The sequence below is a fragment of the Pollicipes pollicipes genome, unplaced genomic scaffold (genome assembly GCF_011947565.3).
Source record: "Pollicipes pollicipes isolate AB1234 unplaced genomic scaffold, Ppol_2.1 Scaffold_4219;HRSCAF=4965_pilon_pilon_pilon, whole genome shotgun sequence".
In the NCBI taxonomy this organism is placed as follows: domain Eukaryota; kingdom Metazoa; phylum Arthropoda; class Thecostraca; order Pollicipedomorpha; family Pollicipedidae; genus Pollicipes; species Pollicipes pollicipes.
The window spans coordinates 2,481,834-2,498,608 of NW_023596448.1; the positions used below are offsets into that span (position 1 = coordinate 2,481,834).

The following is a 16,775-nucleotide window of genomic DNA, read 5'->3' on the forward strand; positions in this document are numbered from 1 at the left end:
ACCTATGGCAAGTCAGGGCCAGGTCACGGTTTCAGCGAGTGCAATCGCTAGGAACTCATTCAATCTGATCCAACAACGGAGTGTTAGACGAAGCCCCACATCTCTGAGATACTTTCTTAGGCAACACAACAACTGAACGAACAAATTGTATTGGCCTAATGTCAGGTATGAAGGTCAGACCAGGGTCAAAACCAACATGTGTTATTATTCTAGCGCATGCTGTATGGGTTATGCTGATGACATGCTGATAATACATGATGATACGCATGCTGACAGTTCCTGGTGCTCATTTCTAATTTATTGATAACAGGAACCGCATTATACACCTTCCATAGACCTCTTAATGGTCGGACTAGGTTACTGACACAGAATGACCCAGGTCAACACTTTGTTTTTAGGAGCATACTGCCTACAATAATCTTTGTCGTTTACCCAAATGCAAAAGTAAAAGCGGTCTTGTATGATTTTGATCACTATGACCTTCAAAAGGTCACACAAGGTCACTGACCTCTAGATGAGCACGTCGGTTTTTGCTTAGAACAGTTATCTAGGTTCTAGGGTCCCTTTTGAGACCAACCTGGACTTTGACCCTGTTTGACCTTATTTGACCCGAACGCCGTGGCCTAGAAACCTCAAACCTTGACTTAAGTGAGTTCACGTACACATCAACACACTCCGCAGATCTGGTGTCTGTAGCTTTCTTAGTTCCTGAGATCTCAGGGGTGGGGGTCAATTGACCCCCACCCGAGCAAGGTGTATCCAACCGGCCGCCTGGACGTGTGTTAAAGGGAGCGTGTCTAGTGTTTTCGATTTTGCCAATGCACGACTGAGGGGGCTTTGGCAACTATCTATTGCTAATTTTGGTGCTTAAATGTGCGTTTGGGTCTTGCAACAGTTTGCATTTATTTATTTCTATCGATCGCATCGATGGCTGTGCGTGAACAAACACAATACTAAAAAGTGAACCAATCAGCGGGGAGGAAAGGACGAATGCGCTAGCGTGTAAGTGGCGAGTAACTGCGCGCTGGTGACATGAACATTATCTTGGCTGCTACGGTCTCGTGCGTATAGGGAGAGCGCTGGCAGTGTAGAGCGGCACGCACTTGAAGATCCCTTGCGTAATTCGAGACGGAAGAGTATGATAGCCTGAACATGCCTGGTGTAACAGCGACATCGCAGCAACGATTTCAGCGCATGTTCCTTGTTATCTCAAACGCTGAATTCGGTGCACGTGCATTTGGAATTCGATCATTGATTTCAGTGTATAAGAATCTTAGTTGCCTGTAGCCGCCACCAAAACAGCGTAGAACAGTCACGTTTCCTCGAGCCTGGTGCAGCCGACTGACACGACACAATACTTGCGCCACATCGTAGTATAAAGAAGGTCAACATAAATAATCGCGGTGCGTATCACCTGACCAGCTTATCATGCGTCCAACTCCATACACCTGAAGCCCTCAGCTGAATGTAAACAAACAAAAAATCAACATAATGACCGCCCCCTCACTGCGTTCGCAAGCTGCTGTCAGCGCTGACAAGCGGCTTCCTCGAAAAGCCATTGGCTAGAACTAACGGTACCTTCTCAATGATGTTGGTGTATTTAGTAGTGAATATTTTCTGGGGGTACTCGATAACTTCGTTCTTCCTTACGAACCAAAGAAAATTTAGGGGCTGTGGCAATGCCTCATCAGTGGAGGCGAATTGGTAGAAACCAATGACAACAAAATTTAACTCAAAATTCCCTACCATCCCACGTGCATAGTTAAAAAATTCCAAGCTGGCAAGATACACTCCCTTTAAAAGGAGATTGCCATCTATCTCGTACTTGGTCTTGTCAACTTGAACGCCGTGCGTTGTCTGCCGGAATGGCGACGGGGGCCGAGTCCCTGCCGACCGCAGCCGACCGCGTGTGGGCCAACGCCGCCAACCTGGTAATCCGAGTTTTGTAACCAGCCTGCGTCATTTTGACAGCCAGCCAGAAGGCGTAACAGGTGTTTGCCAACTTTCCGCACGGTGCTACGGCGAGACGCCCCCTCCTTGCCGCCAAAATGCGACGCCGCGCGCGGGATTCGAACCTACTTGGCGACAGGACGTCGGACGCTGTGCACGGGACTCGAACCCACTCGGTGACAGGACCTCGGACGTTGCGCGCGTGCCCCTCGCTGCAAGCGGAGTCCGGCGATTCGGTCACTGAACCACCGGACTGAACCATATGTCTGATCACTGAACCACCGGACGGAACCACGGCTTTGATTATCGAACCACTGGACTGAACCATGGCTTTGATCGCTTGACTACTGGACAAAACAACTGCTTATATCACTGGCCCACCGGACTGAACCATGGCTCTGATCGATGAACCACCGAACTGAATCACAACTCTGAGCACTGAACCACCGGACTGAACCACGACTCTGATCACCGATCTACAGAACTGAATCACAACTCTGATCACTGAACTACCTGACTGGATCACGGCTCTAATCACTGAACCACCTGACTAGAGCCCAAAACGGATGGCCGGACGACAATGAGAGCATGTCGTGAATGCACATCTTCGTGTCTGACCAAGCCAGTTAAAGTTGTTAACATCACCAGTTCATGTTGGGTCGGGCCTCCACCATCGGGTCTTCGCGATGGCCGACAGCCAATCACCGCTCCGTGTGCCGTTGAGGAGTTCAAACAGCCCCAACATACCGCCCCACTGGAGGCGACGAGACTTTGACGCTGCTGAGACGACCGACGACTTGTATCTACTGCTTTGGAGCCCCAATCGCTAGCTTTGCCATAAACCTAACATAACTTTAATGTATACCTATCATAAACCATTGCATAAACTAAAAAGGTGCTAGTGTGTGCGGGGCTTTCGAGTATTGCATTGTGAGGCCTGCCCCTTCACATCCCTCTCAATCATCGCCCAATGTTTAGCCGCAGTTGCCTGGATTTACCCCAGAGTACTAATATTATGAAAATTACCAAAGCCTTCCGTTTTGTGAAAATCAGGTCATTGAAACCTCAAATAATTCAGCAATGCTTAAGAGTCCTTTAACATTGCGAACCTTTTGGGAAACATCTTTCGCCCCCGAATTGACTTGTTCAGAAGTCGACGCCTTATCAGCGCGTTTATCGACAACTCGATCCCAGCGTTTGCAAGAAGTTAGCGCTCTTGGACCGTTCGTTGTTAAAAAATCTTCCAGAATTACCAACTGATGACGATTCGCTGTCTCCTTTGCTACTCGCCTGAAGTTAAGTCTACAATCACGGAAAACCTCCGGGGCAAGCAGAATTCCCGGCCATTGGTTCCAGTCACCTTCATCCGTCCCCGAAGATTTGCTCCCAATCACAGACCATCTCAACCTGGGGTTACCAGGCTTTCCGGTATTAGGCCTTGGGAAGCGTTCATGCCGATTGCAAAGAATTAACCGAATACAGATGTTATGATGCCCCTGACTCTCTGGCCGCAGAGCCGAGACATGCACTTGCATGATATATTCTCCACGTGAGCTTGCGTTAGATGAGTTCGTTCAGTGTTCACTGAATAGCTGCCTTGCTATGCACTTACAGATGTTTTGTCCTTGCCATGAAAGCGCTGCATCGATTTTGCCATAGTTCGGCTAATGGCATGCAAAGTGTGCTGATTTTTTTAAGATCACGGGCATAAGTCCTTTCATTCAATCCACGGACCACTGATGGGGATGTGGCCTTGCCCCCTCGCCACCACCTCTCAGCCGGTGCACTTATCTGTTAACCACCCGTCGACAGCTTTTTAGCGTTTTGTGTCTCAATTACGAAAGATATCAGAACAATTTTCCACCTAGATTTACCAGTGGGATCTAGGAGCAATAATCAAGGATATGAATGCGTCTCATTATCGCCAAAAGAAGGCACGCAGCTTGTAACATATTGAGGTATATCGTAAAATATTTACCTGGAATTATGCTGGATATCTGACCACTATCATTACCGAAGCCTGAAATTAGGGCTACGACTATCCAAAGCCACTTCTGTTTGCACAGATGTTTCAGCAGCCGCTGCAGCGCCTGCTAACTCCTACCGCGAGCCCGCAACTTAGAACTTGACACGACGGCCTGTTGGTGCTTTACCGATCGTAAAGTGAGTCTGATTGATTTAGGACGTGACGGCAGAAGACAGAACGGTTGATGGGGGGGGGGGGGGGGTACGTGCAGTTTTGTGCCGCCAGCAGTCTTCCACCTACGGTCCGTTTGTGGCGCAGAAGCAGATGTGTTACGCTGCCTTGCGTCATCTGTTTGCTGCTGTTAATATTAGCAGTGCGGTAATGTGCCCGGGAGGATCCGATTTTCGCGTAGTTGATACGTCAGTCTGTGTGACCTCTCTGCACCTGACGACAGCAGCATCGATCCCCTATCCTCGACAGCTCCAGCATCTTCGATTTTCGATCCTCGATCCTCGGCAGTTCCCTCGACCCTTTGTTATCCTGGCCGATAACTGCACTCCTTGTTTTTGCTTTAGCACCTGCGCTCGCTCGGCCCTCCGCCGACCGGTATCGTGGAGCATATGACATGTGTACCATGGCGATGATGGCCCACATCGATGACACAGCAGCCGTCATGACTGTATTGTCAGGCGTGGACGAAAGCGTGCGACACCCAGCCCACTGGCAGCGCGCGGCAGAACCTCACCCTGGCTGGTCATGACTGTGTTGTCAGGCGTGGACAGAAGCGTGCGACACCCAGCCCACTGACAGCAAGCAGCAGAGCCTCACTCTGGCTGCCATCGTGGAGTCGGTAGACCGACAACGGCCAGCATTTAAAACCGGTTCATAATTCCCAGGTTGCGCGCTTTATTGCGACGCTGATCGCTTTGTTTACGTCTCTGTCAATCACATTAAAAACCACTCAGAGCTATCGGCAGTCAACCGAGAAAATGCTGATGCCGCAGTCTATGCGTTATCACATGCGGCACCAGCCCACCAAATGCATGATTTTGCGCGGGGGCTGGGCTGAATCAGTCATGTGAGCAAGCTGGCCTGATCAGCAGTATCAAACATCTTGCTGCAGTGGCTGATAACGGGCCGCCAATACATTTACGTTTAACATTTGTGACCATTTTTACGTTTAACATTTGTGACCATTTTATCGCCCCCTCTCACTGTTTACGCGCTGGTTATGCGGTTGAAAACCCCTCCCTTGCATCGTGTCGAGCATATCGTCTGAAAGGGTATCGGCCATTTAACACGTAATTGGGCTGAAGGTATTAAGCGGAGGTGTGTCATAAAGTCGGACGTGCTCCTTGTCATTGGAAGATGCCGACGACTCCCACCGTAAGTTCCAAACACATTTTTAGCCGACAAGAGGCTGATTTACTACTAAATCTGAGCGTAGCGTCGCGTTTCTCCGACCTCCACCCTTGTTCCCTTCGGCTGTGCCCCGCCCCATGCGTAGCTTATTTTGTGGACAGACCCGAACATCTCAGCGTTCTTAATTTGTAGAAGTCCTCAGCTGGGTGAACTCACTCTGGACAAGGCTGATTTTCTCCGTCCATCACCCAGTGTGCACACGTGACCAGTGATATATTCGTGAAAGTCTAGGCTGATGCGGCGCAACACGGTTACCCCTTAGAAGCGAATAACAACGCATGATCGTATGTCGACCATTTCAGTTCCACAAATGTGTCGCCGTATGTCAATTGCCAAAGTCTCCGGTGAAGGTTGGGCGTGATTCTAAGTCTCTGAAATGGTATTCAATCTTCCTAATATAAGTGTCAAGACGATGACTGCGCATCCTCGCGTTGCGACGACTTTTACACACGAATCACTCACCCCCACTGAACCTGACCTGCGCGCGCCATGATAGTCAACCACTCCTCCCAAAGCTAACGCCCCTCAAGCTGTGAGACCCCCCCCCCCCCCTTGTTCAAGCTTTGACATGCGACGTCTCGTCTCCAGTACGGGCTCTCGTGCGGCAACGACGTCTCCGTCATCACCAACACCGTGCTTGGTACGGCCATGGTGGCCGGGGCCATCATCTTCGCACCCTTTGTGGACAAGGTGAGATGCCCCTGCCCCCGCCCCCCCCCGCCCCCACTAGACAGTGATGCACGGGTGCGTGTGATATCGCGGACAGCGCAATGCCCTCCCCCGTCATCCTTAACTCTCTGCCTGCCTTAGGCCCTTGTCCCCATCACATGGGTGAGAGAGGCATGTTCTCTGCCGAGGATGTAATTGTCTTGTGCCCGACCACATCACGACGAGAACGGCACGGCGCAGTGCTCGCTCGCTCACCTCGACTGGCGCTGACGCCGCCCGTCGCTGCTGAGCTGCCATTGCTATTGGTAGTCGAAGCCGATGAGCCATTAATCGAAGTAAGTGTTTAGAACGGCTATTGTGGTGAGTGATCTATAAAAGTGGATGCATTTACCCAGAATAAGAGAGGATTGAGAATGTCAGATAATGAAAAGTAGGGAAGAGATGTGGGCTATGGCTGACTGGTTATATCGTGCACATTATATTTAAGGGTTTTGAGTGGCTTGAAGACGGGTTGAAGCTGCCAAAAACAAGAGATCGGCATGCGCTGAAAACGGGGTGAAGAAGGAAGAGCTTTTCTTTCGACATGCTTGCACCCTTCACAACTTTGGAATGATTTCATCTCTTTTTTCCTTACCAACACCTCACGTCCTCATTTTTGGAGAAATGGAACAGGTAGGATTCTACTTCGCTATTTTTATCCTCGCCACCTTTACTGTCTGCCCATGCCATTTCTCGCGTCACTATTCCCCTTATCTTCCGTCGTCTCCAACGCTTTTTTTCTCCTGCGCCGAGGTCAGTGAGGTGCTTGCTCATGCAGGTAAAACCCTGCTAGAACGACTGAAGGCCTTCCCTCCAACCGCCTTAAGCTGCGGAGATTTCGAAGGCTGTGTTTCTTCGATACCGTCACTTGGCCTTTTGAAGATGACAGTAGAAAGGAAGCGGACATTAATCTCCTCTACCTCACATCGATTTCACACGGCTCCGCCGAACAACAGCGGCAGTCTCGAGGGCTCCAGCGCGTGATGTGACGAGCGCGTAGAATGGCGACCGTCCAGAGGCCATGACCAGAATCAGGGAGGCGCAGACCAACAGCCAATGCGTGCGGCTTGGGGCTACTGGGCATCAGTGAAGCTGAGTCCCGCCGGTACCGGGAGGTCCGAGCATCACCAGCACCAGTGGAGATGGTCATGCTTGCGACCTTCTGGTGCCGGCCCGATGGGCACCAGAAGGTCGCGGCACGAACGGCAGCAGTGGGCCCCAGTGACAGCGACACTGCGTCCTAGTGAGAACGACATTGCGCCCCAGTGAGAACGACATCGCGCCCCAGTGAGAGCAACACTGCGCCCTTGTGAGAACGAATTTGCCCTCCAGTGAGAGCGACACGCGTCCTAGTGAGAACGACACTGCGCCCCAGTGAAAGCAACACTGCGCCCCAGTGAGAACGGCACTGCGCTCCAGTGAAAGCGACACTGCGTCCCAGCGAGAACGGCACTGCGCTCCAGTGAGAACGACACTGCGCCCCAGTGAAAGCGACACTGCGTCCCAGTGAGAACGGCACTGCGCTCCAGTGAGAATGGCACTGCGCTCCAGTGAGAACGACATCAGTGCATCACCAGTACGGCTGTCATCGCTGCCTGTGCTGTCACTCCATCCTTGCTGTGACCCAGTGCCGTGATTGCTGTGACCCAGTGCCGTGATTGCTGTGATCCAGTGCCATGATTGCTGTGATCCAGTGAATCCTCAGGGGGATAACACCAGTGGATTCCCAGTCTTCAGCGCTGCGTCCGAGTCCGACTGTCATGGCGTGTCCCACTTGGGGCCACCACCACTGTGCCCCAGCCTGACTGCCACTACTGTGCCCTAGGTTGACTGCCACCACTGTGTCCCAGCCTGACTGCCACCACTGTGTCCCAGACTGACTGTCACCAATGTGCCCCAGACTAACTGCCGCCACTGTGTCCCAGGTTGACTGCCACCACTGTTCCCCAGACTAACTGCCGCCACTGTGTCCCAGGTTGACTGCCACCACTGCGCCCCAGGCTGACTGTGACCACTGTGTCCCAGACTGACTGCCACCACTGTGCCCCATGCTGACTGCCACCGCTGTGCCCCAGGCTGACTGTGGACCACTGTGTCCCAGACTAACTGCCGCCAACTGTGCCCCAGGTTGACTGCCACCACTGCGCCCCAGGCTGACTGCCACCACTGTTGCCCCAGGCTGACTGCCCGCCACTTCCGCCCAGTCGTCACACTGTGTTCGAGCCTAACTGTCAGTATGACTGTGTCCCAGCTCCGGCACCACTGTGTTCCTATTCTGACTGTCAGACCACCTTGTCTCGGTCTGAGTATGGGCAGTCGATGAGTCCCGATTCTTACCGTTACCAGTGTATCCTACTATGACTGGCACCGGTGCATGCACACCGTCCAAATCTGCAGCGCACTCGGCATTACCGGCGCCGTCGAATCCGTCTTCTAGCCAGCACCAGCGCGGCAAGGCATGGCCGGCACTGTCGTGCCCCGCCTGACCACCACCGTTATGTTCAGGCCATATGGCCGCCAGCGTGCCCCAGCCTGAGTGGGTCCGGGGCTCTGCTGGACTGACTGCCAGCGATGGTCGCAGCCGCGGCACCGACGGCCCGGCCGATGATGCATATAAATTGGATGTACCGCGTCGGCCCCCTCGGGATGCCCGCGGCAATTCGTCGGCGTCGACGGTACCGGTGCCGCCGGCGGCCGGGGAGCGGCTCCGGGCCTGTGACCGACGACCGAGGTCGGGAGGCTGGTCGGCTGCGGCACAGATCAAGCTTTCGTCACTTTGTGGTCAGGAGTGCTCGAATGGGATTTCGGATTTCGCTCGGACGTCATGGTCGGGAGCGGTCAGAGTGCGGGCACGATATTGGGCAAGGTAGCGGTCAGAGTGCGGGCACGATATTGGGCAGGGAACGGTCAGAGTGCGGGCACGATATTGGCCGAGGAGCGATCAGAGTGCGGGCACGATATAGGGCAGGGTAGCGGTCAGAGTGCGGGCACTATATTGGGCAGGGTAGTGGTCAGAGTGCGGGCACGATATTGGGCAGGGGAGCGGTCAGAGTGCGGGCACGATATTGGGCAGGGAACGGTCAGAGTGCGGGCACGATATTGGCCGAGGAGCGATCAGAGTGCGGGCACGATATAGGGCAGGGTAGCGGTCAGAGTGCGGGCACTATATTGGGCAGGGTAGTGGTCAGAGTGCGGGCACGATATTGGGCAGGGGAGCGGTCAGAGTGCGGGCACGATATTGGGCAGGGAACGGCCAGAGTGCGGGCACGACATTGGCCGGGGAGCGGTCAGAGTGCGGGCAAGATATTGGGCAGACTTGTCGGTCGTGTTAACATTTTGGACGGTTCAAAGCCCGTCGTAAATGTCAAGAACATAAAGTTCGAAAAAACCTCTGCAAGTGTTTTGACTTGTGCTGCAGATCGGATTAAAGGTGTTGAGAGTGACCTATAGCCGTCGCCCGTCATGGAACAGCCGCTCGCGGTCGTTCTGCTCAAATTCGTTGTTGACCGCCCAGTGCGAGCCGTCGCATCGAGGAGCGCCTGTCGTGTCATATTTGCCTGACCGCGGGGCGTGTGCGGTGATCAACGGCCCCAAGAACCGTGCCTCTGGAGGTTGCTGTGTAGCTCGCTGTGTGTTGCCACCTGCTGCACGATATTATTGCGCTAGTGTGGCTGGTGTGGACTAATGAACCCGGTGCGTAATCGCTTTGAACTGGGTTATGAGATTCCTGTGGACCGCGCTAGAAATTAGCATTCTCTGTAGGAATGTGTGTGCATGTTGTCGCGCACCTGTTGTAAACCAGCGCTCTTGCTTCGTTTACTGTTGTTTGATGTATGCTCCGTTTTTGATGTATGCTCCGTTTTTGACGCGTGCTCAGGTCTGATGTCCCGTGTCCTGCTGTGGGACACCATATGACCATTATCTATAGCTATATTCTGGATTGCATGAATTCAAAACCAGCAGACGTTGGGACACACACCATCAACATGTCGGCTGGCGGCCGCCTAGGCAAGGCAACCGTGGCTTTAGATCAAATGAGATCCGAACGGCCGGAAAAATAAGTTGCAATTTTGCTGACTGACCTGGCTATGACGGGATATGACCCGGACCGAACATGACCTTACTCTGACCACACGTACACCCTCGATCTTTGGCAACATATTTTTGCTTTGTAGCGCAAGGAACTCCCCCGCTTGGTTTCGAGTTACAAAGCTGCAGCTGCGATAAATTTTCTTAGTTCTTAAAAGCGTGAAAACTGTTTGGAGCTATTTGTGAGCGTGTCGTGTTGCAAGTATGTTGCGAGACCCTGACGCGTCATCAGTCAGGTCACAAATATGAGCTCAATGACTTCGGGGCGAGAATGACCCGAACTCTTCATCGATTAGGTGCCTTGTTGATGACCTGTGGCAGTAAGCGCCTATCAGTTTTTATATTATTTTATTGTGTTGTATATATACATATATATATATATATATATATATATATATATATATATATAGCACGTTGACAACCTTTCTCTAATGTTCATCGTGACCGCGCCGTGCCAGGGGCCATCCACCCACTTCAATCGCCATTATTTGTCGACTTATGCGCTGTGTTTCAGTACGGACGCAAGACCCTGTTCATGATGGTCTGCTGCCAAAACTGCCTCATCTCCCTGGGCATCGCGTTCGTGGGTGACATCAGGTCCTACTGGGTGCTGCGCTTCCTCTCCCGCTTCTACATCGAGGTGACGTACCGCGCGCACGCGCTGAACAGTTCCCGTAATGACGCAGGAGATTACAGGGTCGCAGCAAGTGACAGGGATGGAGCGTTGTTGTCGAGTGTGGTCGGGTGTTGACGGCACAGATACTCTCTACTACTTATGCCTTTTTGGCTGTCTCTGTGCCCACTGAAATGATGATATTACTAATTGGGATGGTCCGGAGGTCTCAGTTTCTATGTTGCTCTGCAGTAACTGTCACGATTAAGCTTGCTCTGTCCGTAAGTACATATTGATGGCCATCACACCCGCTATTGGCATGCCACCGAACGCGACAAGTCCTAGTTCTAAACTCTTCGCGATAGGGCCTGTTATGTTACTCCAAAGTGAGGCTTACGGCGTGCGATTTACATGCTGCGATGTCACGACTTGATAAGAACACAGATCCCACTCTGTCCTCGGTCGGACAAGCCAAATTCAAACAAGTTGTTCTCACATCGAAATCGCGGCCCACCGGATACGGCCCAAGTCCACCTGGCACCGCTAGGGCCAGTGCTATCGCCTGCCCTCGCGGCACAAATTAGGCGTACTTCGTGTCCGAGGTGCTGGCTGGCAAGGGCAGTCTCTGTGAAGTTGGCACGCCTGTGTCGTCGTCGCGCCGGGCGGCCTCAGCCTATCCGCTCGAGTATCGTTGCAGGCCGCGCTGGCTCCTAATAGCAGCGAGGTCACACGCGGCCAGCCGGGCTGGAGCTGGGGTAAGGCACACTGCGCCCGCATGCTAGACATGTTCGACGTCTGGAATTCGTGTCGTCGGCCTCACTCAATGACTGCTTTGCATTATTAGTTTACAGCCGTTGTGCCGAAAAGAACGTCCTTCAACATGTCACGGCAGCACTGGTTGCAGGGAGTGCTCCACATTGATATGTCAGTTTTAACTGAAATAATCTTCTTGAAGACATTTGGATGCAGTTCACAGCACTGCCGTTCTTAAGACCTATACCGCTGACCGCCTCAATTACGTCATAATGGCGTCAGCTAAATCCTACTGTTTTATAAAAATGCGGCGATCAACACCGAGAAAATATCATGGCCGAGTCATTCGCACCTGGCGTTCGTGAGCACGGTTTCCGGATATAATTGCGGTCATTTGGCTTTCAACCAATGTTGTGCAAGTGCGATGACGTAAAGGATGACGCATCGAGGAGCCTATTTAGAAAACAGAGAAACTGGGATATCTAGAGCAGTCTGTTCTATTCAAAAGCATGCCAACACGGATAAGTGAGCTTTTTTCCTCACATCTGGTGCCTTTTTTAATATCTTCAAAAGTGAAATTGTTTTCTGGCTTACACCAAACATCGTATTCTGTTCCGCCATGCTTCGTGGCGTTTTCTTGCTCCCCTGCCGTGTCTCTCGTATGTGATTGCGGCGAATGCGTCGGGGTGTGTTCTTGGCGAGAGTGAGCGGCGGCGAATGCGTCGGGGTGTGTTCTTGGCGAGAGTGAGCGGCGGCGAATGCGTCGGGGTGTGTTCTCGGCGAGAGTGAGCGGCGGCGAATGCGTCGGGGTGTGTTCCTGGCGAGAGTGAGCGGCGGCGAATGCGTCGGGGTGTGTTCCTGGCGAGAGTGAGCGGCGGCGAATGCGTCGGGGTGTGTTCCTGGCGAGGGTGAGCGACGGCGAATGCGTCAGGGTGTGTTCCTGGCGAGAGTGAGCGGCGGCGAATGCGTCGGGGTGTGTTCCTGGCGAGGGTGAGCGGCGGCGAATGCGTCGGGGTGTGTTCCTGGCGAGGGTGAGCGGCGGCGAATGCGTCGGGGTGTGTTCCTGGCGAGAGTGAGCGGCGGCGAATGCGTCGGGGGTGTGTTCCTGGCGAGAGTGAGCGGCGGCGAATGAGGCGGGGTGTGTTCCTGGCGAGAGTGAGCGGCGGCGAATGCGTCGGAGTGTGTTCCTGGCGAAAGTGAGCGGCGGCGAATGCGTCAGGGTGTGTTCCTGGCGAGAGGGAGCGGCGGCGAATGCGTTGGGGTGTGTTCCTGGCGAGAGTGAGCGGCGGCGAATGCGTCGGGGTGTGTTCCTGGCGAGAGTGAGCGGCGGCGAATGCGTCGGGGTGTGTTCCTGGCGAGGGTGAGCGGCGGCGAATGCGTCGGGGTGTGTTCCTGGCGAGGGTGAGCGGCGGCGAATGCGTCGGGTTGTGTTCCTGGCGAGAGTGAGCGGCGGCGAATGCGTCGGGGTGTGTTCCTGGCGAGGGTGAGCGGCGGCGAATGCGTCGGGGTGTGTTCCTGGCGAGGGTGAGCGGCGGCGAATGCGTCGGGGTGTGTTCTTGGCGAGGGTGAGCGGCGGCGAATGCGTCGGAGTGTGTTCCTGGCGAGAGTGAGCGGCGGCGAATGCGTCAGGGTGTGTTCCTGGCGAGGGTGAGCGGCGGCGAATGCGTCGGGGTGTGTTCCTGGCGAGAGTGAGCGGGCAGATTTGGGTGATTGTCATCTACAGATGACTCCCTGATATATTGCTTGCGCCACCCAATATTAATCTGTACAAATGGCCATAAATGATAGCACGCCAGTTGCCAGGAGCAGGTATTTCGTCACCATCCCATAACTCCTTGTCATTGTCATTTCTTATTTTGCCCAGCGCGGTCAGTCAGCATGCAACAACATATCTGGCATATCTGGTTTATATACCACAAACATATATCATTCTGGTCCTCGACCATGATATGGCATGGCCTCCGCTCTTACGAGCATCTATGGCCAGCAGTCTGACAAAAATTCTTTTATCTGAAGAACATGCTCTGAGAGACGACATTGGCGCATGATTTATTGCTTGCGGACAGAAAAGGCGATCGATTACTATTCAGTTCTTCAAGTTCGTGATTAATGCTCGGCTTTAGTGCTCATCTATCCCCACAAACGACATCTCGGTTTTCATGGCACCACATTTGAGCTACCTGTATGAAAACAAAAGCATTGTTGCGCTGGGCCTTAGAGCGATGCAAATGACATTGATTGGAAATGCTCGACCTGAGATGCTTCCCGATCATGGGACACTAGGTCCGGGCAATCCCAAACTCATTCTCACTTCGGGGGTGTTCAGGAGAACTTAAGTGGATAAACAGCCCGGACCAAAAATGGAGTCCAGTTGGAGATGACTACTACGCTAAAGTCGTAGCTCAGTGGAGGTAATTTCACGGGCTTAATGTGGCATAGTAAGCGCGTGTGCCCAGAAAACACCAGTTTTCACCACTTGGCCGCGGGCCAGACGAACTTCCACCCCCGTGGTGTGTGTCGTTTCGTCAGGTGTTTTACTGAGCCTCTGTTACTGGGGCCGGGCCCTGCGCCACTTTCTGGTCCCGCCGAACCCCGTTACCCTACTTGGCCCAGCTATCTGCCCTTTATGGTGTGGTGGGGGTGGGGATGGGGGAGTGGGAGTGGGAGCGAGAGCAATACGGCTCGCTTACCACGGGCGACACTCCTCCCAGAAGCGAGCTAACTGGGGCGAGGGTCCTTGGAGCCTCCGGCGGGCGACGGCCAACCTGAAGTTTCCCCACCACCTAGGACATGCCTCTGCTGCGCACCAATTGGTGCGGGTCCTAGCCGTGCGTCTGGGGCCCATATGCGGGCAAGGATACATCGGCACCAGAGACGGCCATCAGGCCTCGTGATCAGCGTCGGGTCCGTCCGCGACCGTTCAGACCATCCTCGGCCATATCTCGACGGCGGGGGAACGAAGCGATCTGTCACGCGAGGGGCAGCGAGCGAGCGCCACGGGGTCCGATCACGTGATCTGATCACGTGGTGCGGTCACGTGCGTCGTGGGCGAAATCATGTGTGTGATCGGAGGCGTCCCGTTGCCAGGGGAGGCGACAGAGGGAGGAGGGAGGAGGAGGGGAGCCGCGCCGGTTAATTTGTGCATGGTGGCGCCGTGATCTGTGTTGGGGTGCCCGATTCGTTGTCGGCCAGAATACTGTGCTTCTGGCGCATGTCTGTGATATTTGCACACATGGCATAATCAGCAGTTGGTACACGAACGTTCGAAAAAATTTTGCGGCGTTCAGACAATCACGCTCGCTCGGGGCTACGTGACTTGGTGAAGCTGGCGGCCACTGGCCGGCATCGGCCAATGTATGATGCGCTACTCCCGCCTGTGTGTAAGCAGGTCACACCAAACACACAGAGAGAGGGAGAGAGGGACAGAGAGAGAGAGAGAGGGGGGGGGGAGAAGGGGAGAGAGAGGGGGAGGCGAGGGTGAGGGCGAGGGCGAGGGCGAAGGCGATATTCTCTGTGCTGCCGTTAAGATTGGGATCGGACTTTCCGGACCCTAGATCCCAGATAGTCAAGCGGATCTTGGCAGGGAATGCACATGAAAATCAGGATGGCACTCGAGAGCGAAGATATGATGGATCGCACCTGATCGTGTGAGGGAGATGAAAGGGAAACTCGGTCGGTGGAGGGCGACGATAGCTCCTAATGCTGGCATTGCCGTTCCTTTTCGTCTCCGGCTTAGTCAATAAGGAAGTAGGGTGCGAAGTGTGCCAAATAAAAGTGGAGCATGCCAAGCGAGATGTGAGTCTCCGGAAGGGTGCGGATTCCGGCTTAAACGTCTGGAAGCTTGACTCGCAGGACTGTTAAAGAGCAGGAAACATTTTTAATGGTAATTTTACTCGTTTGTTCGTTACTTAGTTTTGGCAGACACTGGTAAATGGCCAGTTAAACCTGCGGTTCACTTCCTGGAGTTAATGCATGGTACGAAAAGTAGTATACTATGTCCGCCCAGTAGCTCACCCTGCTGCAGCACCCGTCTCCCAGCCCAGCCGCGACGGAATAGTCGGGTGGGCTCGAACCGCTCGCGCACTCGCTATTCACTCTTGAATGAAATGACCTGTGGTCGGTGGCAGCGGACGCTCAAGGTCAAATGACGTCAGAGGGCGGGGCGGACCGCGTGAGATATTGCGAGACGTCAAAAGTTCGACACGGAATTCTGTCGCTGAACTGAAATCGCGCGATTGGATGGTGGACCAGCAAGTTCATGCAGAAAGTATTGCCTAGCGTTGACTCTGATCCCAGAGAATATTGTTAATTAAAACGTTAATAAAAGTTCAGTTATGTTATATATATATATTATATATATATATATATTATATCTAATATATATATATATATATGTGTGGTGTGTGTGTGGGGTGTGTGTGTTGTGTGGTTGTGTGTGTGTGGGTGGTGTGGTAGTGTGTGTGTGTGTGTTGTGTGTGTGTGTGTGGTGTGTGGGATTTGTGTGTGTTGTGTGTGGTGTGTGTGATGTGTGTGTGTGGGGTGTGTGTGTGTGTGTTGTGTGGTGTGTGTGTGGTGTGGGGTGTGTGTGTGGTGTGTGTGTGTGTGTGTGTGTGTGTGTGTGTTGTGTGTTGTGTTGTGTGTGTGTGGTGTGTGTGTTTGTGTGGTGTGTGTGTGTGTGTGTGCTGTGTGGTGTTGTGTGTGTGTTGTGTGTGTGTGTGTGTGTGTGTGTGTGTGTGTGTGTGTGTGTTGTGTGTGTGTGTGTGTGTGCTGTGTGTGTGTGTGTGTGTGTGTGTGTGTGTGGTGTGTGTGTGTGTGTGTGTGTGTGTGTGTGTGTGTGTGTGTGTGTGTGTGTGTGTGTGTGTGGTGTGTGTGTGTGTGTGTGCTGTGTGTGTGTGTGTGTGTGTGTGTGTGGTGTGTGTGTGTGTGTGTGTGTGTGGTGTGTGTGTGTGTGTGGGGGGGGGGGGGGGGGGGTGTATCATTAGGTCATTAGGTAATGCTAATGACCCACGCAGGTTGGTCGACCTTTGTTCGTCTGTTTCGCATATGACATCCCCAGGATTAGTCTAGGCCCTATTTTTAACTTTTGGTCGTGCTTGAATGTGCATGCACCATGTATGCGGTTATTTACAATGCATGCCGATGTCCACCGACTAACGCCAAACGGCATTTGCTACCCGGCACATGTAAGTGTAGGAGCTCCATCGTGCATCAAGCAGTGAGGGTACAATCCTCAGCCAGTGGGCCTCCGGCGGACTCGATAAACAAATCGAACTC

At 53.3% G+C, this 16,775-nt stretch overlaps 1 protein-coding gene across 1 annotated transcript in view; it reads left to right on the forward strand.

The window, feature by feature from the left end:
• Nucleotides 1-5,921: 5,921 nt before the first annotated feature.
• Nucleotides 5,922-16,775, forward strand: part of LOC119095931 (solute carrier family 22 member 4) — a gene marked incomplete at its 3' end in the record, with an annotated part of 48,636 nt that continues 37,782 nt past the window's right edge. Inside the window, 2 exon segments of the mRNA XM_037218784.1 lie at nt 5,922-6,028; nt 10,650-10,775. Coding sequence (XP_037074679.1) covers nt 5,987-6,028; nt 10,650-10,775 — 168 coding nt within the window.